Here is a 20,831-nt window from a genome sequence, read left to right on the forward strand (position 1 = left end):
CTCAGCATCAAGAAAATCATTGACTATGTCCGACATAGTCATCTGAACTATTTCACCTGAATCCCTATCAATCTCCTCAGCAATTGGCTCTCTAATTACAGAGCTCTCCTTGCTATTGTTCAAATTAATTTCCAACTTCACCATAGACACCTGAGTTATATTTACCTACTTCTTAAATGATGGGGATGTCGTGATAGGTGTCAGCGACTTCGTTGACACTGAAAAAGTTGTCATTGTTTTATTGGTAGTGGATCTCATCCTCACAACCTCACTTGTATGATAACCAGGAGTTACAGACGTAGACATTGTCATCATCGTTGTTGTAACCCTTTCTGCCAATGTTGTAACTAGAGTGGTAACTGACAATGATACGTTAATACTACTAGTTATTCTTTGAGCTAAGGTAATAGATATCATCGGTCCAACAGTCACCCTTGGTGTAACTAGTTGCTTTTGAATTTCTTGAGCAATCGTACTTAATTCTTTAGTAGCCAGACCTTTTACTACAAGCATTATTTTATGAGTTCTATATCCTGCTTCCCGATAATTTTGCCTTGGGATATATTTAAACTCTGGAAATATGTGCATGTATATTCTCCTTGCTCTTCCCATATGACATTACCTATGACAAGCGCACAGTCATCTCGAACTTTAACCCATCTCCTGTCGTTAAGCAACATACAGTATACTTTCGTTGACCACGAGGCCCACTGCTAACATCAGGTCCTGTTAGCACTATGTGTTCACCACGCGCATTTTTCCATTTAGGGGGATTATTTCCACCATTATTCCATTTACTAAATTTACATGGAAGCTGAACTGACCTTCCCAAAGTCACTTCAACCCTAGTCCTCGTATCGCTTTGGTCTAACCCTTTTTCGGGTTGGCTTTGGACTCCTTGGTCCAACTGGGTCTATGTATTTTCCTGGAGAGTTATCACAGCCCTCTGGAGTCTTTGACGACTCATACTCTCTGGAGTTAGACTCTGTTGTTTCTGGGACATGTTGTAAATCAATCTCACCAAAGTGTTTCTCTTGCTCAGGAACTGACAATTCGTCCCTGGGATCATCGTAAGTGTGCTCAACATCATCATGCACCCCCACATACTGGGGGGTTTACTGGCACGGTGGCGCAGTGCATTGCACTGCTGCCTCACAGCAAGAAGGTCCTGGGTTCGATTCCTGCCTGGGGCACTGTTGGCACCGTGCTCCGGCGGGTTATGTCCCAAATAGGAGCCTTGTGGAGTTTGCATGTTCTCCCCGTGCTCACATGGGGTTTCCTCCACCTCACGTCAGTAAGGACCCCCACCAAAAACATGCACCTATCATCGTCTGACCAGCGATGGACATTTCTCACCTGGTCCCCGGGCGCGTCCACGTATGCTGCCCACTGCTCCTGGCTGTGCCCCCGGAGGAAGGACAAGCCAGGATGGGTCAAAAGCAGAGAATCCATTTCACCGGCCACCATCGAAGCATGTGCATGTGTGTGTGTGTGCAAGCATGTGTTATAGTGTGGTGTGTTGCGTGATAAATAAAGACTGTTTCTTCTTTCTTCTTCTTCTTCACATCATCGTCAATCCCTTCTTCTGGGTCTTGACCTTGGAGGTCCTCATGAACCTCTGCTGTGTCTGCAGCTTCTGTTGGCTCTCGAGAGCTTACAACATCTCTGCTCTGTGATTGTGGTGCCTCTCCTTTTGGCGCTCTAACACAATGTGATAAATGATACCATGTAGGAGAACCTTTAATCTGAACCGCAGTTCCCGTACTGCGAACAACTTCAAATGGTGCCTCACGGCGTTCGTTAAACCACTTCCTCCTTAACACCTTCACGAATACCTTGTCTCCAGGTTGCACCGCGTTCCTCTTTTGCTCATCAAGTCTCTCTAGCACCTCCTCTTGCTTTTGCCTGTCAGAGACATATGTATGTATTCTCTTATGCAGTGCAGCCATATAGTTAACATACACTCGCATTTCATCTTCTAAAAGGGCTAAACTAGGACCCTTTCCACTTGTGCGCAAACAAGGTGTTGGCATCCGTCTACCCGTAGCCAACTAATGGGGTGTCATGCGCAAATCACAGAGCCCACTTAAACGGCACAGCATTAATGCCAACGGAAACGCCTCTGCCCAATTCAGTCCTGTGTGCTGACAGATTTTAACAATACGATTTTTCAGCATTCATTTTTTCATAAACTCCTTGGCTTTGCGGATGATAAACAGCTCCTAGACGTTGTTTGATTCCCAATTTTTGCAGAATAAATTTTACTGTTCTATCCACAAATTCTTTCCCATTATCTAAGGATATGTGATCAGGAAGTCCCCACTTTGCTTGGCAACTGACTGAGCACCTTTACGCTTGGTTGGACATGCCTCAGGCCACTGTGAAAATCTATCCACGACGACTAAAATGTATCTTTTACCTCCTACTGGTCTTATCATGTCAACAAAATCCACAACCAACTCACGCATAGGATCTGTCAAAGTTGGTATGTGGTGGACCTGGGTGGACCCTTCACACCCTAACATTGTTTTTAAGACAGATTGTACATCTGCCTATGACATAATCAATTTGCTCAAGCAAATACGGTGTCCAAAAACCATACTCTTTCGTGATTTTTCTCCTTACTTCCCCCCTTGCAACATGGGCTAACCCATGTGCTTCCTGAATCATCAGACCTAGTAGGTCGGGGGGTGCTACCATCAGTCCTCCATGATTTCTCGACAGACCCGTAGAATCTTGAGTGACCCCTCGGTCCAACCATAATTGTTTATTTATGGCTGAGGCAGCTTCTTGCATCGAGACCACATCTCTGAGCGTGATCTTATCTTCCAAATCCACTTCATGGGTGACCAGAAGAACCTTGCCTGCTTTGTTTGCTCCTGTAACTGCTTTTGCAGCCTCATCAGCCGCTTTGTTACCTTGTGTAACCCTTGACGTGTCCATTTTGTGTGCTGCACACTTAGCTACAGCTATTTCCTTTGGCTTCATCATTGCATGCAACAATTTCATTATCTGAGCATGATGCTGTATCGGAGAACCATCAGTTTTCTTAAATCCTCGATTTTTCCACACTGATCCAAATAAATGACACACATTATGTGCGTATGCAGAATCTGAATATATTGTCACTCACTTGCCTTCGGCCAATAGACAAGCTTCAGTCAGGCCCACAAGCTCAGCAAGCTGTACAGAAGCAGGTTGTGGTATTACTGCATAACCAGCACTCAATGTATCTCCTATTCCATAGCAGGACCCATCAGTCCAATACTCCACATCTGACACATGCAGTGGGAAAGCTTGCAAGTCTGATCTGAGCTTTGCATATCTCTCTACTTCCTAAACACAATCATGTGGCTCTCCATCCTTTGGTGTTGGCAAATTCTCAGCTGGATTTACCATGACGCACCTTACTAAGGTGACATCTTCCTGCTCTAAGAGCCTATGATAGTCTCTTAGCCTAAACATATTCAATGTACATTTACCAAAATTCAAAAGATTTCTGAGACTATGATGGGTAATGTCATGATCTCCGCCTTCTTCTACTTTCCCTCCCTCTCCTTACCTGTCCCATTAGTGCAACTCCATTCACCTGCGCACACAGCTGTTCCCGATCTGTATTCTAACCCCAATATATGCCTCTCTCACCAGTCACCCATTGCCAGTTTGTCTTTGATGCTTGCACCAGACTCTCCAGCGTTCTCCGGACCGATTCCCTGCTACCGACTCTGCCTCGCTCCGACCACATATCCTGCCTGCCACTCCGCCTGTCTTCTGTCTGCACTCCTCGTTATCGAACCTGCCTGTCCCCGACGATGTATCCTGCCTGCTCCCTGCCTGTCTTCCGTCTGCTCTACAAATAAAAGACATTACCAAATATCCCTGCCTGTCTTTGTGCTGCAATTGGGTCCTAACCACACCCGTTACAGGTAAGAATTGTCACTGGGTAACCCATAGTTACTGATGATGCTTTATCATACATTAGATTAACTCCCACCATCGCTCTGTAGCACAGTGGTAGCCCTAATTCTACTTCTGAATCGGCAGTAGAATAATATGAAACAGGTTGAGGACTTGTCCCTGTACCTGTGGGCTGACAAAGAACTGCACATGCATATTTACCCCCAGTGGACGTAGCCAAATACAGCAAAAAGTTCTTAGAGTAGTCTGGCAACGCTAGCGCTGGAGCTTCTTGTAACCTCTGTTCGATCGTCTCAAATGCCATATGACCTTCCTGCGTCCAGGCTAGGTTACAATGGAGTTGAGCATTCCCAGTCTCTTTTATCATGGCTCTCAAAGGCCCTGTTAGGCAGGCATAATCTTCTACCCAGGCTGAAGAATATCCTGCAATACCAAGAAATGTCCTCATTTCTCTCACTGTTCTAGGCTTTGGTGCTGTTCGAATGGCTTCCAAATGACTCTCAGAGATGCTTCTGTGTCCATGGGTTATTGTTTGACCCAAATAAACTACTTTTTCTTGACAATACTGCAGCTTCTTCTGAGAGGCTTTGTGTCCTTTGTCTGCCAATAGCTGCAACAGTTTGATTGAGTCCTCATGATGATTGAGTTTCTTCATCTGGTGAACAGATGACGATGTCATCCACATACTGAATGACTGTACTTTTCAAGATCTGATCAATCCCTGCCAAGTCATCCCCAGCACTTTATTGAAAATGTGAATGCTACATTTGAATCCTTGTGGGAGCCTCTTGTACTTGAAGGTTTGTCCTTTGTATGTGAATCCAAACAACCCTTGACTTTCTTTGCTCAGTGGAACACTGAAAAATGTTCCACACAAATCCAACACTGTCCAAGTGTGTAGCCTCTGGAGAAATTTGGGCTAACAAGGTATGTGGAGCTGGTACATCAGCTGCAAAGTCCTGCACCTCTTCATTTACCGCTCTTAAATCATGTACCAAGCGATAGGGCTCATCTGGCTTTTTTTAGAGGCAATATAGGCATATTACTCTGAGGATCTGAACATATTTCCACTACACCTGGTTTTAACAGTCCTTCAATTTGATTGCCTCCTCCTTCTTTAGTGGGTACTGGTTCTTCCAAGGAGGTTTGGTTCCTGGTCGCAGTTCAACTCTCACCGGTTGGGCTGACTTCACAAGTCCAATGTCAGTACTATGTCGCAACCACAAACATTCTGGAATTTGTTGCAGCATCTCCTCTCTCATACTGTCCAATTTAGCTCTGAACATTGACTCATGTGTCATCTGTACCACTTGTGGTTGTCCTTGTCCTTGAGCTGAGATCATGATTCTCATGAACTTCTGTTCTTCACTCATCCAGATAGCAAGATTCTCCTTTATTGGTGCAAAAATGGCCTCCTCAGCTTCTGCCATCATTTCTCTTATATGCTTCTGCTCATATTCTTCAGCCACCATGAAATTCACATGTGGCACACTTTTCTCAATGTCATGCTCTTTATCAAGATAATGATCAGTGTTTATCGTCATAGCTGCTCCTTTACTTCCTCATTCCACCACCAAGAATCCATAATTGATTTACTTAAATTTGACATGAAAAGAAAAATCGCCAAATTCTTTTATAAACCCGTAACAAGACCGGAATTCTTCTTCTTCTTTCGGCTGCTACCGTTAGGGGCACCGCAGTGCATTATCTACCTACAATACCTTCTTTTCTGCTCATCTATAAACCTTCTCTTTGGCCTTCTTCTCCTCATTCTTCTTATCCACCAACTGTATTTGGTTGAGTTTTCTGAGAGTCTCCTGGTCCTGTTCCTTATGGTCATGCTCCTCTTTCCGATACAGCTCCACTTGATGTGCTATGTGATCCGTATAAACACCTTTGGTCATGCTTCCAAGACCAACCACTTCTGCCAATTTGCTCCTCACTTGTAGAGGCAGCCCCTTCTGTATTTTGGCTCGGAGAATTGATTTCTCCATTTGATTAAAATTTCCTGTGACATTTCTCCACACTTGATGAGCCCTTGACACATAAGCTCTTGGATTTTCCTGTGGGCCCAATAACTCAATAAAGATGTTGTCCGGGTCTACGTTTGTTGGAAATGCACATTTTATACATGATAGTTGGTACCATACTTTCAGTTTTATCTGACGTGCAATACAAAAATATTTCATGGAACTAATTCAGTCTAATACAGAAATTAAATATTTAAATTCATTTATGACCTAGGGTATTTCATTTAAGCAGAAAGTGGTTGAATAATTTCGTATGTAGTATAAGTACGGAGGTCCTCCAGGTTGGGGGTTGGGCGTGGGGTTAACAATCTCACACCGTTAAAAAAAAGCATGTTACGGAAACGATGAGAAGAAGCCACTCTGGCAAGGAGCCAATGGTGGGGGCTCGTCGCCCAATGTTCCAGAAGGAACGGGAGGAACTAACTAACTAACTAACATCTCTCAATGCTCTCCACATCCGACCTCTACTTGCAGCAAACAATTCTGGATCAAACACCGCAGTTGCCACATATCTGGTAAGGTCTGCCGCCTGCAGGATCTCCTCCATCGCTGGGACTCCTATGAGGCATATGTTAGACATCTAACATACTTAAAGTATTCTGAAGTGTTTGGCTTTTGAGGCTTTTTCTTCTGTAGTTTCTTCTCTGATATTAGCAGTTCTTGTAATTGTTTTTCCAATGCTTGTCGAACTTCGGGACAGTCGGAGTCACTTATGTCCTCGAGGCATCCGTCAATACTCCTCTCAATCTCTCTTAAAACCATGCGGCCGTCATCTCCTACCACTGTACTGGCTGCTAATGGTTGAAAACAGGAAGGACCTTCTTTCTCTGATTCTTCGTCACTTTCACCCTGTTCACTCTCATCCGTGTCGTCCGTTCCTGGAACCATTTTCCCAACTGGTCGATCTCCTCTTTTCTCCGTTTTTGCCAACATCCGTCTGACTGCTGGGTCGTATCCTTCAACAGCTTTGTCTGAATCACTCACAATCTCTTCTCCTATTTCCAGACTTCTGACTCATGTCTGATTCCCAACCGGTTCCTTCTCTTTGTACTGTTGGAGATCAGGTACATCTTTATGGTTGTTTTAGCCTTGCCCATCTCTATTATTTGCCCATCCTCATCTTTGAAGAGATAGTTGCCCTGCTGTGTAATCCCTGGGAGCTGGGGATAAACATCAGTGAACTTCACCTCCTTCTCATAAGGCGGGGGTGTCAGGGTTCGCCCGGGGCCTACCGGCATCGGCCACTAGATGCCGCCAGTACTGCCTTTTCAGGGTTGCTCTGCTTCACCTATTTCTGTTCCTGATTACCCTGCCTCATTACGTTATATGTTTCACCTGTGTCTCGTTTGGTCGTCCCTATTTAGACCCTGTCGTTTGTGTCCTCGGGCGCTCAGTCTTGAGTTTGTCTAACCTCATGACAACACTCTTGTTCCAAGCGCCCGAGACTTCTTATTTGTTTTTGCCCAGTTTTTGTACTTGTTTTGAGTAAACCTCTATTTTTGCCGCCTCTGCCTTGTTCTCTGCACCTGGGTTCACTCAGCACACCTCCTAACAGGGGGCTTCTTTACAGATGCAGTATATGAGAAGTGTGCCATAATCTTCATCAATTTTTCTGTTTCCTTATCATTTTTCTTTACTTCTTGTATATTCCATTCCCTTTTTTCTTTTGCGGCTTCGAACAATTTCTGTCCCTACTTTTCGAACAGCTGCAGAATGCCAAGTTCTGTTTGTATTTTCTCTGTGTGTCTCTGTCCTTTTTTACCTTTCTTTTGATTTACTTTATATGTGGACACAAGCGCCTGCATTGTTTTCATCACATCCGTATTAAGCGTTCCTTCAACTGGCCACGGTTGTTCAATGTCAGGCCAACGCTTGCTCCATTTTCCTGATAATTTAGCAATATTTTTAATAAGGGGATTATTCTTTCGCACTACATCAACAGGAGTGATTGCTTTTGTAATGTTAGTATCCATTTTTGACATCATAATGATCCTTTTATTTTATTGTAAATCGAATCAAATTATTTATAAAGCACCGTGTAATCACACTCAACCAAACTACAACAACAACAACTGAATTTACCAACCCCAAAGGAGACCAATAGCTTCCCACTTATGAAAGCAAATTCACTTGTTCATCATCTGATGCATCTGATCACACTCATTTATCTTAAATTATCAAAATTATATCAATGTTCAAGCTCAAAACAACCTCAATCAAGGTAAACCATACTCAGATAATGAAAACAATATTCACAACACTCAACAGTATTTAAATCAAATCAGCTTTTCCACAAGTGATCAATCAAATCAATAATACTCCATCAATTAGGCAAATGCCTTAATTAGTCAGTCCATTGCCAAGTCTCCCACTAAATAATTGCAAATGTAATATATGAAAAATAACTACTGTAAGCCTATATGTGAAAACAAGCTAAACATGTATCAATTATGTTGGCTATAACTAAATGTATACACAAATGGGTAAATGCAGGTGTCTACTGAAAGAGTTTGTGGATAAAACCGCACTGGCCTAATTTAAACTGGAATCAGGATTCCTATGACTGTCATCCGCATGCTCCCAGTGTCTGTGAAGAACTGCCAGATGTCTTGTCATCTGCCCCTTGGATGATCCAATTCAGACACATTCCATCTTCTCTGTCTTTCCCCCAGCTTTCACTCAGCATAGTAAAAGAGAGGAAGAAAGAAAAAAAAGAAAATGAACCACACAAGAGTTCAGTGTCTTAGGCTCACTCTAAATTCTTATACACACTGTAATATAATTCAGTGAGACATTAACAACTTTCTTATTTCTCGTACATTTGTAATAAAGCAATATTTACTTTTATTCATATAATGCATTTAAATATAAAGAGTATATTAGTCAATCTGATATCACCTTCAATTAATTATTTTTATTCTATTCATCTTTTTAATTTAATTTAATTTTATTTTTTCTTCTATCATACTGAGAGAAGAGAGGAGGGCGCTACTTCACAGCCCCTCTTGTCAGGAGGAGTTAACTAATCGCCACTCTGTATGAAGCACCACCCCTTGCCCCACCTGTTAAATTTAGGCACAACTTCCAGTATGCACTGGTCATCAGCGAGTGAACATCCTGTTTTAGCTCCCCTAGGCCACCCACAGAGCCAATAGTCAGAGCTGTTTTCTCTCACTCAGCAGCCAAAACACAGACCTATTTTCTGGCAGCCAAAACCAGCTTCAAGATTCAAGATTTAAGATTCAAGAGGTTTATTCGTCACATATATATATACATACTTTCATACGTATATGCAGTGAAATGAAACGCTCCAGGTGATAAAACACAATATGTCCTAGGAAAAATGTATTCCTAATAGACCAACTAACTGACTCCTAAAACATAATAGAGTAAGTCAGATACTTATAGAATAAAATAAAAATATATAGAATAAAATAAAATACAATAAAATAAAATGAAATTAAATGGAATAGATAGAGGGAATATGCTTATGTATATGGAATAGGCAATTATGTATATACAGATATGTGCATTAAAGTGGCATGTGAATAAAGTGAGGAATAAAGCTTCTCCTTCTATTTTAACAAGACTTTCTATTCTTTTAACCTGACAAAACTCACAGCCAGCACATTCACACACACAGACAACAAACATGAAAAAGACAAAGAAAGAGTCCACACACAAATCAAACAATCCACAAATCCTACTTACAAAATCAGAACAGGAGATTTTTCTTTTTTTCTCTGAATGTGTACATGCATGTGTAAGCAAACTGTTGCTGGTTGGCTTTACTCTATCTCATAAGGCTCATATGTGTGAACATCCAGTAGAGAGGCTCATATTCTTTATCAAATGTACAAAACGTCCTTAAAGAAAGGCTCATACTTTTTTATCAATTGTACAACAGCCTTAAAGAAAGGCTCATACTTTTTCTCAAATGTATAAAACGTCCTTCAAGAAAGGCTCATAGGTTTTGTCAATTGTACAAATGTCCTTGAAAAAGGCTCATATATGTTTTATCACTAAAGAGGCAAAAATGTCTTTCTTTATGTATTACTCAAACCACTCGCCACCTATGTATACCTATTTAATAACACATATATTCTATATATCATTTATACATATACACAAACAATACACAAATCTCTTCACACATCTTTAGCCACGACACACACACACACACACACACACACACACACACAAAAAAGAAATAGACATGTCTGTCGAGCAATAGTCTGATCCTCCAAAGACTTCCATAGCGCTTAACTTTATATTTTAATGTCGACTCATTTATACTTTTCTAATTTCATCAAAATTTTCACTTTGGCCAAACCTTTAACAAATTCTCTTTTTAACCAGAGTCTTTCATCATGCATGTTCACTAGTTCTCCTCGGTAGGTTCAGCCCTGTTTTCCCTACTTTTCTCCAACTTTGTTTCATCTTATTTCCTCTTTTAAGCCATAAGTCAACGTTTAACTCTTTTTCACTTTCATCTTTTTCATCTTATTTCTAATTGTTTCATATTAAGCCAATTCCCCTGGCCAGGGTTATTTCCTCTTTGTTTTTCTTACACAGATTTTACTATATTATATTTTCATACGGCCAACTTTCACACAGCAGCTAATGTACACGTTTTACCGTTAAGAAGATACGGGCCCTGTCTTCATTAATCTTGCATGGTTATTTAGTACTTTTTATTACTTTTTACTTCAACTTAATTCTCTTTGAACTTTTCTTATTTCTCTCGTCTCTATTCTCTATTTCTCTTTTTCTTAATTTATTACTCTCTTATTTCCCTTATTTACGTATTTTACAACATAATAAACCCCAATTTAGATGCAAACTCACTTCACACATCAACACATCATCGCTCATCTCCACACAATCTGCTCTTGTCAGTGCAGCCTACCGGCACAAAAACCTACCGTTTCTCAGACCACACAGCAGCTCGTATTTGTGAAAGAACACTCACCCTGAGGTGTTTAAAGTGGTGACCTTGCTGATTCTGATGGCCAGTGGCAAGTGAGACCCAACAGATCCTGGTTCATGACGCCAATTTGTAGTTTCTTTGTTGTTGATGATGTGTTGATGAAGAAGGACTCTCCGCTGACGCTGACTTGATTATAATATTACAGTTATTACAAGTAAGAACAGCATCAAACCAGACTTGCCATGAAATGTCTGGGAGAGAACAGACGGCAAATGTGTTCCCCTCCCGAATGGAACTAGGGAGTGTGCTTTTATGCTTGTCCAGAGACGTCACCCATCGGATTCCAATCTACGGGTCACAGTTCACATTCCACCTCCCTTATCCCGGGGGCCCCTGGCAATGGGGTCTCTCTCTTGAGACCCCTGGCAGCATCTGTGAGTAATTATATTATACAATGGGTACTTTCTTGGGACGCCAAACATTCCCAGACACCTCAGTTACTTTTGAAGACACATAACTGGATGCTGCCCTTCACTTACTGTGTCACGGAGGAGACGCCAAAAAACCCAGGTTAGCTCTAATTGACCCTTTCATGCTGATAAACTTGACTTGACCTCGAGTCTTATCACTCCAATAATCACGTAAAAGGCTTAACATAACCCATTATGGGTTGTCCTCTCACTAGGTACGACCACCTGGTTGCGGTTAGAGCACAGTGGTCGGGCAGAAAATGGAAACTACTATAACATGAGGGGAGTCAATATTAAGCATCTGGTGGATCCCATTGATGACTTGTTCATTGCTACTAGGGACATCCCTGGAATATCCACTCCAGGTAAATATCACGTACACAGACACAAACATACAGCATGTTTTTTTTGCATACAGATTATTGACATTTATTTTCTAATAATTTTTGTCCACCCTTTTAATCAATAAACATAAGGATAATATAAAAACAAAAATGTTAAATGTAAATACTAAAACATGAAATGTAAAACATCAAAATAGAATGCTGAAAATGTAAAACACAATAAAACATCAGAAACAATAATTATGGGGATGACAACCAATATAGCAATTGCGAGTAAAAAACATAAGGTGGCTCTTGGGCCGCAGAAGCCTGTATGGCGGAAGGGGTGCGGTCAACGTGGTTCCATCGCAGTTGCAGGGTGAGCAGCGTTCGGCGTACACTCACGTTGTCTCTTCAACGAGTACCCAAAGGGCAGTAGAAACTTTCTTGCAGTGGGAGGCGTGAACACAGGAGGCATGGCCTTTGATCTCGAGGGCAGTGTTGGTGACAAGCAGGACTTGGAACGGTCCCAGGAAGCAGTGATTGTGCCAAGTTGACCGTCGTAGGTTCTTTACAAGGACCCAGTCCCCAGGTTGGAACTGATGGAGGGGTTTGTATTCAGACGGATGTTCAAGTTCAAGTTCAAGAGATTATTTGTCACATACATGTTGAGCGGCATTCAACTTTTCAAGGGATGTCGGTGAGCGGGCAAGACGGTTCTGGTGGTTCAGTTGGTTGTGAGTTTGTCGTGGTTATAAGTTAATAACAAGTGCTATTATCTGATGATAAATGTGTGAAGCTTGGAGTGGGCGGAACTCAGTGTTTTAATTAAAAGTTTGCTGGTAGGTGGCTAAGCTGTGGATTTTGGGCGGGGTTAATCACACACACACATTCACACATCATCTGTCAAGTGTGGGATGGTCAGGCCAAAGAACCCAATTGCAGACACATGGTAGGTGTTAGGAGGTGTGCTGAGTGAACCCAGGTGCAGAGAACAAGGCAGAGGCGAGGTGGCAAAAATAGAGGTTTACTCAAAACAAGTACAAAAACTGGGCAAAAACAAATAAGAAGTCTCGGGAGCTTGGGACAAGAGCGTTGTCCTGAGGTTAGACAAACTCAAGACTGAGCGCCCGAGGACACAAACGACAGGGTCTAAATAGGGACGACCAAACGAGACACAGGTGAAACATATGATCTAATGAGGCAGGGTATTCAGGAACAGAAATAGGTGAAGCAGAGCAACCTTGAAAAGGCAGTACTGGCGGCATCTAGTGGCTGATGCTGGTAGGACCCGGGCGAACCCTGACAGGACCCCCCCGTCTAGGAACGGCTCCCGACGTTCCTCCAGGGAGTGTCGGGTGGCGACGGCGGAAATCCTGGATCAGAGAGGGGTCCAGGATATCCCGGGCCGGAACCCAGGAGCGCTCCTCCGGCCCGTAACCCTCCCAGTCCACCAGGTATTGCAGGGCCCGCAGACCCGGCGGGAGTCCAGGAGCCGGCGGACCGTGTAGGCGGGCTGACCGTCGATGATGCGAGGCGCCGGAGGAGGCCTCGTGGTGGGCGCCAAGGTGCTGGTGACCACCGGTCGGAGCCGCGACACGTGGAAGGTGGGGTTTATCCTCATGGACCTGGGGAGCAGAAGACGGTATGCGGCAGGATTGACCCGCCGCACGATCTTGAAGGGCCCAACATACCGTGGCGCGAGCTTGCGTGATTCCACCCGTAATGGAAGGTCCCTGGTGGACAGCCAGACCCTCTGGCCCGGACGGAGCATAGGCGCTGGTCTGCGCCGTCGGTTGGCCTGGATCTGCTGCTGCCGGGATGTCCTCAGCAGGGCCTGACGAGCCCTCTGCCAGGTCCGTCGGCACCGCTGGACGAACCGCTGGGCTGACAGCACTCCCACCTCCGCCTCCTGCTCCTGAAACAGAGGAGGTACGTACCCGAACTGGCACTCAAACGGGGACATGCCAGTGGAAGAGCAGCGCAGAGTGTTGTGAGCGTATTCCGCCCACACTAGATGGTCGCTCCAGGAGGCAGGGTTGGAGGACACGAGGCACCTCAGTGTTGTCTCCAGGTCCTGGTGGCCATTGGATTGCGGGTGGAAACCGGAGGACAGGCTGACGGAGGCGCCGAGGAGCTGGTGGAATGCTTTCCAGAACCGGGATGCAAACTGCGGACCGCGGTCTGACACCACGTCCAGGGGCAGGCCGAACACCCTGAAAACGTGCTGCACCATGAGCTCAGCAGTCTCCAGAGCTGAGGGGAGCTTGGGCAGAGGAATAAAACGGCAAGCCTTGGAGAACCGGTCTACAACGACAAAGATGACAGTGTGGCCCCGAGACAATGGAAGGCCGGTGATGAAGTCCACTGAGAGGTGTGACCAGGGCAAACTGGGGATGGGAAGGGGATGCAGCAGCCCCATGGGACGTGACCGGGGGTTCTTGTTCTGGGTGCAGATGGTGCAGGCAGCGACGAAAGACCGGACGTCCTGCTCCATGGTAGGCCACCAGAAAGGCCTGCGGAGGAACTCGAGGGTCCTGGAGATCCCCGGGTGGCCAGTGAGGCGGGATGAATGCCCCCATTGCAGGACTTGTGATCGGACAGCCTTCGGGACAAACAGGTGACCCGGGGGCCCGTTGCCGGGATCCGCCTCCCTCCTTTGGGCCTGCCGGACCTGCGTCTCGATTCCCCAGCGGACCGGAGCCAAGATGCAGGAGCTCTGGAGAATGGGCTCAACCAGGGAGTTCAACCAGCTCAGGAGGGTCAAACTGTCTGGAGAGAGCGTCGGGCTTGAGGTTCTTGGACCCGGGACGATACGACAGGATATAGGTTGAACCGATTGAAGAACAAGGCCCATCGGGCTTGACGGGAGTTGAGGCGTTTGGCCTCCTGAATGTATGTCAGGTTCTTGTGGTCGGTCCAGATGATAAATGGGTGTTGGGCCCCCTCCAGCCAGTGCCGCCACTCCTCCAACACCAGTTTGACTGCCAGTAGCTCCCGGTTCCCTATGTCATAGTTCCGTTCCGCTGGGGTGAGGCGACGGGAGAAGAAAGCACATGGATGGAGCTTCCTGTCGTGAGTCCTTTGGGACAAAACGGTCCCCACTCCCACATCGGAAGCATCCACCTCCACCACGAAGGGTAGGGTAGGCTCTGGTGTGGCCAGGACAGGGGCAGCGGTGAACCGCATCTTGAGAGCCCTGAACGCCCCCTCAGCCTCCGCAGTCCAGGCGAAGCAGTCTGTGGATGTCCTAGTGAGGGCGGTGAGGGGAGCTGCCACCGTGCTAAAACCCCGAATGAATCGCCTGTAAAAATTGGCAAACCCGAGGAAGCGCTGCACCTGTTTGACCGAGGTGGGTGGTGGCCAGTCCCGGACGGCCTCGGTCTTGGCAGGATCCATCTGGACGTGACCCTCGGTGATGACAAACCCCAGGAACTGAACAGTGGTGGCGTGGAACTCACTCTTTTCCAGCTTCACATAGAGGCCATTGGCGAGCAGGCAGTGAAGGACCTGTCTCACATGCTGTATGTGTTCGGGAAGGGTCCTGGAGAAGATGAGGATGTCATCGATGTAGACGAACACGGAGCGGTTGAGAAACTCACGGAGGACGTCGTTTACAAAGGCCTGGAAGACAGCGGGAGCATTGGCCAATCCAAAAGGCATGACCAGGTATTCATAATGGCCGGTAGGTGTGTTGAAGGCGGTCTTCCACTCATCCCCCTCGCGGACGCGGACGAGATTGTATGCGTTTCGAAGATCGAGTTTGGTGAAGATGGTGGCGCCTTGCAGTTGCTCGAAAGATGTGGACATGAGAGGAAGGGGGTAGCGATTCTTGACCGTGATCTTGTTCAGACCACGGTAATCAATGCAGGGACGCAGGCCGCCATCCTTCTTACCCACGAAGAAAAACCCTGTGCCCGCCGGGGAAGTAGAAGGGCGGATGAAACCTGAGGTGAGCGCCCCCCGGATGTACTCCTCCATGGCTGTAGTCTCAGGGGCAGAGAGAGAGAAGAGACGTCCTCGAGGAGGGCCGGTGCCAGGCAGAAGGTCGATGGCGCAGTCATAGGACCGATGGGGAGGAAGCGTGGTGGCCCGTCTCTTGCTGAAGACCTCCCTCAGATCGGCATACTCGTGGGGCACTCGTGAAAACTCGGGATGGATGGGACCTTGAATACGGACTGGAGCCAGGACACGGACAGGAACTCCGGAGTGGGCAGGGGCTTGGGAAGGGGCCCGAGCTTGGACACGGACTGGAGACTCGAGAGGGTGAGAAGACGGACTAGAACGAAGACAGGTGGTGTGGCAGGCAGGGCCCCATTCGGTGAGACGCCCGGAGGCCCAGTCCAGGTGAAACATATCATCTAATGAGGCAGGGTAATCAGGAACAGAAATAGGTGAAGCAGAGCAACCTTGAAAAAGCAGTACTGGCGGCATCTAGTGGCTGATGCTGGTAGGACCCGGGCGAACCCTGACAGTAGGGAAAACGGCAGGAGTTTATTGCAAAAAAGGCAGGGGTCAAAACAAGGGAATGAGGGTCCAGGGAAGCCCGCAGGGCATCAGGGTCCAAGAACAGGCAGGGAAACAGGGCCCAGGAGAACAGGCAGCAGACAGGGGATCAGGACTGTGACGGGGAAGACAGGAGAACTCATGACCAGAGGCAGAGGAGCCGTTATGTTATTGCAGTTCCTCACACTACACCATAAAACCACTACAAAAAATAAGATAAAATGGAAAAAAATGTATTATTCAACCAAAATGATCTGCTATGAGCAGAATCGATCGTTATCTATACTGTAGATATCTATTATCTACAGTATCTAAAGAACGTAAAGGTTGAGTTGAAGTTCTTGTTTATTATTCCTACTACTACCATTTGAATTGTGCAATTAAGATTAAAGGGATACTCTAACTTTTTTTCTTTTTTTGGGGGGAAATTCACTTTTGGTCTATCTTACCGAGACTAACTGTTGGACTAACTGTCTCGCCTTCTAACCCCCTATCCCATGCCTGTCTAGGGGTGTCCAACTGGGGAGGATATGCAGTGGCCTGTGGCTTCTACCTCCTCCAAACCTGTCCCATTCACCAGCGCTATATACGGAAAGGACAGGGAGGCGAACACTCAAACCCCACCCCACAGCTCAGTACCTGGGCTTCCTGTCTACCTTCTGTGGACAAGGTCAGACACATATGTGACCCACCACAGCAAAAGCCGGCGTCTCGCGCATTTCTAAAATCGCCAGGAGCAGCCAAATAAGTTGGAAAAACCTTTCTTGAAGGAAAACGAGATTTTTCCAGATTCGTATTCCTTTGTGTTTTTTTTAGTTGTTTTTTTTTATCTCTCAACGTATTTTCATAACCGAGTTTGATTTCTAAATAGTAGAAAAAAAATTGTACCTATATTATAGGTACAAATCTTAAACCCGTCCCTAATGTGTTTGTTGCATTTTTGAGCGATTCCATTTTTTCCAAATTGTCTCTCTATCTTTCGGTCTCTGTCTCTGTCTATCGCTTCCTCTCTCTGTTTCGAGGAGGAGTCGTTGCTTTCCAGCCTGGTGGATTTTGCAGTGTGCTGCGGCAAGACCGGCAACCTGGGCATGGGGGTGGACAGCCTGACCTTTTACCCCACGCATTCCGAACTGATCTCCAGACTGCTGGGCGTCACGCTGGACCCGCTCGCCGCTGTCCCAATCGGACTGCCACTCACCCCCCCAGCACCATATAGGATGCATTCACAAGACAGAGATTGTCGAAGTGCAATACAATTAATTTCAAATGCCTTATAATCAATGACATCCAATACTTCAATGCAGTCCAATACCAAACTAACATAGGGTATTGTTTACTGTATGCAGTTTTCAGGCCCCTTCACTTTTTCCACATTTTGGAGATTTTGTTTTATATCCTTCCCCAGATTTGTGCCTTGACATAATCCTGTCTGAAGGGGGGCTCGGCAAAAAATGTTTGAATACCACTGCCCGAAACAATAATTTCATACCAAGAGCTTTATCAAACATGATATACAGTATATCAACGGATACTGAGGAAAAGTGACTTAACGTTGTGCTTTATTTTGGACACATAGAGGTAATTAGATGTTTTCAAACCAGAACATTTGATTATATTATCAAAGTACCAGTCTCAAAACAATCATCTTCTAACCCTGAAGGTATTTTGAATTCCTTTTAAAAAATTTATACTGGAAATTGGCTTTTGTGTTGCAAGATCAAAATTGCCACGCTGTACTAATTTGTCTAACCCTTCATTTGTTACAAAAGGCTTCACAGAATTCCTGACAGAATAGCAGCTCTGTGTTCATCAGAACAAGTTTTACTTTCAGGGTGCTGACTTTACATAGTGATGAAAGGTTTGATTCTATATTGAGATTCGGCTCTTGATGATTCACTCAGCAAAGAGAGTCGTTGAATTTTTCCGCCTCAGTTTCTGAATTAGGATTCACTTGCTCGACCACTCTTTTTCTGGAGTTACTCCCGACCCCAGAGTCATTTAGAAGATGTGTTCGCTATTAACGAATCATCCAAGAGTAAGCAATAGTGATAAGTACAGTTCTACACATTTCTGACGTTTTTTGGGCTGTGGGATTATTTAATTGTAAATGCTGTGTGAATTATTTATCCTTCTGGTCAAAAGCGGTGTGATTGGAGTGCATGTGAAAGGAAGAAATAAAAATGAAATGAAAAAAAATAAAATAATGCCTCTGACCTAACACACACAGCCACACATACAGACACACTCTTGTTGCTGAAATATCAATAGACAGGAAACGCAGTTTCTGTGTGTCTTGACTGTGTGTGTGTGTGTGTGTGTTTCTAAAAAGCTGCTCTGCTTAGCTTGCGCCCGACTACTGCAGCGACAATGCAGCAAAGGACTCCACTTTCTCTCCCTCTCCATCTACTCCTGGTGAATGGATAATGAGCTCTGTGAAGCTATACAAACAAAGGGCAAATTATTTTCCTCGTGATCCAAATACTACTAATAAAACACATGGACAACTTATGGATGATTCATGTTCCAATTAATGCTGCATTTAATTGGGAAATAATATCTAAAGCGCTTTGCTTTTATCTTTGACCTGTCAGGATGTTTCAAGCAATGTACATTAGGAAATTAATATCATATTTTTGTATTAAGCGTTGATGAATAAAGCCATCAAGTGATATCAAACCATGAGAATTTATGCTGTATAATCGTGTGTGTGTGTGTGTGTGTGTGTGTGTGTGTGTGTGTGTGTGTGTGTGTGTGCGTGCGTGCGTGTGCGTGTGCGTGTGCGTGTGCCTGCGCCTGCGCCTGCGCCTGCGCCACAAAAGCCCCTGTTTTTCTTATCTGTTCTTATCTTTTTTTTTTTGGATAAATATTTTTCCCCCATTGCATATAGGACAGAGTTAGTCAGCAAGTGGAGTTCAAGTTCTCAACCTGCAATTCAGCTCATTATTATTTCTGAAATCATCAAGAACTGCTGCAATAACTCTGTCCTGTGGATGACCTATAAGATGACAACAGCACAGTTTTTGGTTATACAGAACCACCACCAATCCCCCTCTTTGGAGAATGATCTTACCATGTTTAGGTCTATAAACAACTAATCACTACTCCAAGAGCGGGAGATTCACCACGGGTGAGACAATTAAACATAGAACCATACAACATTTACACGGAAACATAAACATAAGACATGTAACATGTATTGATAAACAAAGTTAATCAGGTCCAAAAAAAATGGAACAACATTTGGGCACGTGGCCTCTTCCTGTCATAGTTATGGCAGTAAATGAGGGAGGAAAGGAGAGGAATGCAACCAGGAGGGTGCTGGGGTGCATTCAAGGCAAGTGTGGTGGTGGTGTACAGGACTTATCCCAATTGGTTCTGGAGTATAAGGTCGGTATTATGTTGTGGGTGACAGCAAGCAGCGGAAAGGGCCCCGAAGCCCCCCCAAGCTCTGCAGCTGCATAGACATCCACAGCTGCAGGAAAGCCCCGAGCACCCCGCCCTGCAGCCACAGAGCCCCAGAGAAGCTGGAGGCCCGCAGAGAAACCCCCACGCCTGGCCCCAAGGAGCATTACCCAGTCCCAGGGAGCACGAAGAGACCCCACATCTCAGGGGCGCACACATACAAATACACCCCCAAGTGCAGGCACAAGATGCAGCTGCAGGCACAGAACCCGGGCCACAGGCGCCAGGCACGTACCACAGACCCGGATCCAGGCAGACACCCCCCGAACCACTAGCTGCCGTGAAAGCCGAGCGCCCTCCACCACCCCCAGCGTCCATGGCACCCAACGCAGAGAAGCCACACAACGGGAGCAAAGGCTGAGAGCCACCCCCGCACCCGGACCCTCACCCACAACAGCTTGCTCCCCAGGGGCCCCGAAAGGTATCGGCAATGCTCCCCACAGCTCCACCAGGTCGCAGCACACCTTAAGCCACCAGGCGCAAGCCGCCACAACTCCAGCCTAGCCGCTCCCGGCCGCATCCCCACCCACATTGCTCCCACCCCACCTACCCGCAATCCCTAGGCCTATTGTGTGGTGTATGTACTGAGTATGAGTCTTGGCACTGGGAGGGATAGGCAAAGCGCAACCAGATCGATGCAGGGGTGCAGCAGGCCAGGGAGCTACCACACGGACCTCACCTCCCGTACCTGGTGGCACCTAACCTAAAGTGACCAGCCACGAGTGCAGAGCGGCCCGCCATGCGCCACCGCCATGCCGTGCAGATCTGCCCCCACCGAAGGAGGCAACATGGTGAGCCCCGCGCCAAGCATACCTGGCCAGGTTCAGGCCCCCGGGTCACAGGGCCAGACAGAACACCTAACCAGCCCCGGCACGATGGGCCACCCCCCCCCTCACAGGATGCAGAAGGACAGGCAAGCCCTGCCACCCTGCCCACAGGGTGGCCAACTCCACCGCCGTCCACGGGGCCAAGACCCAAACCAGCAACCTGCACCCCCCGCCCCCAACCCGAGCCCCAAACCCACAACCACGCCTCAAACCAATGGATGCCAGCTGCAGGCACTCCCCAGGAGCACCAGCTCCACCCCCAGAGACAGCCCCCCTGACAACCCCGTGGGGCTCTGGGAGCCCCCCACGACCACAGGACTAAGCACCACGGACGTTCCCAGAGCCGCCCAGGCACCCACCCAGCT

At 46.2% G+C, this 20,831-nt stretch overlaps 1 protein-coding gene across 1 annotated transcript in view; it reads left to right on the forward strand.

Annotated features, from left to right (window-relative positions):
- The window catches only part of dglucy (D-glutamate cyclase), a gene marked incomplete at both ends in the record, with an annotated part of 32,151 nt that extends 11,949 nt beyond the window's left edge, over window positions 1-20,202 (forward strand). Inside the window, 7 exon segments of the mRNA XM_080012092.1 lie at window positions 11,367-11,392; window positions 11,396-11,448; window positions 11,564-11,585; window positions 11,587-11,713; window positions 16,687-16,847; window positions 17,200-17,352; window positions 19,972-20,202. Of these exon segments, the coding sequence (XP_079868218.1) occupies window positions 11,367-11,392; window positions 11,396-11,448; window positions 11,564-11,585; window positions 11,587-11,713; window positions 16,687-16,847; window positions 17,200-17,352; window positions 19,972-20,202 (773 nt within the window).
- Window positions 20,203-20,831: the final 629 nt, after the last annotated feature.

The sequence above is a fragment of the Zeus faber genome, assembly GCF_960531495.2.
Source record: "Zeus faber genome assembly, chromosome: 13".
Taxonomy (NCBI): Eukaryota; Metazoa; Chordata; class Actinopteri; order Zeiformes; family Zeidae; genus Zeus; species Zeus faber.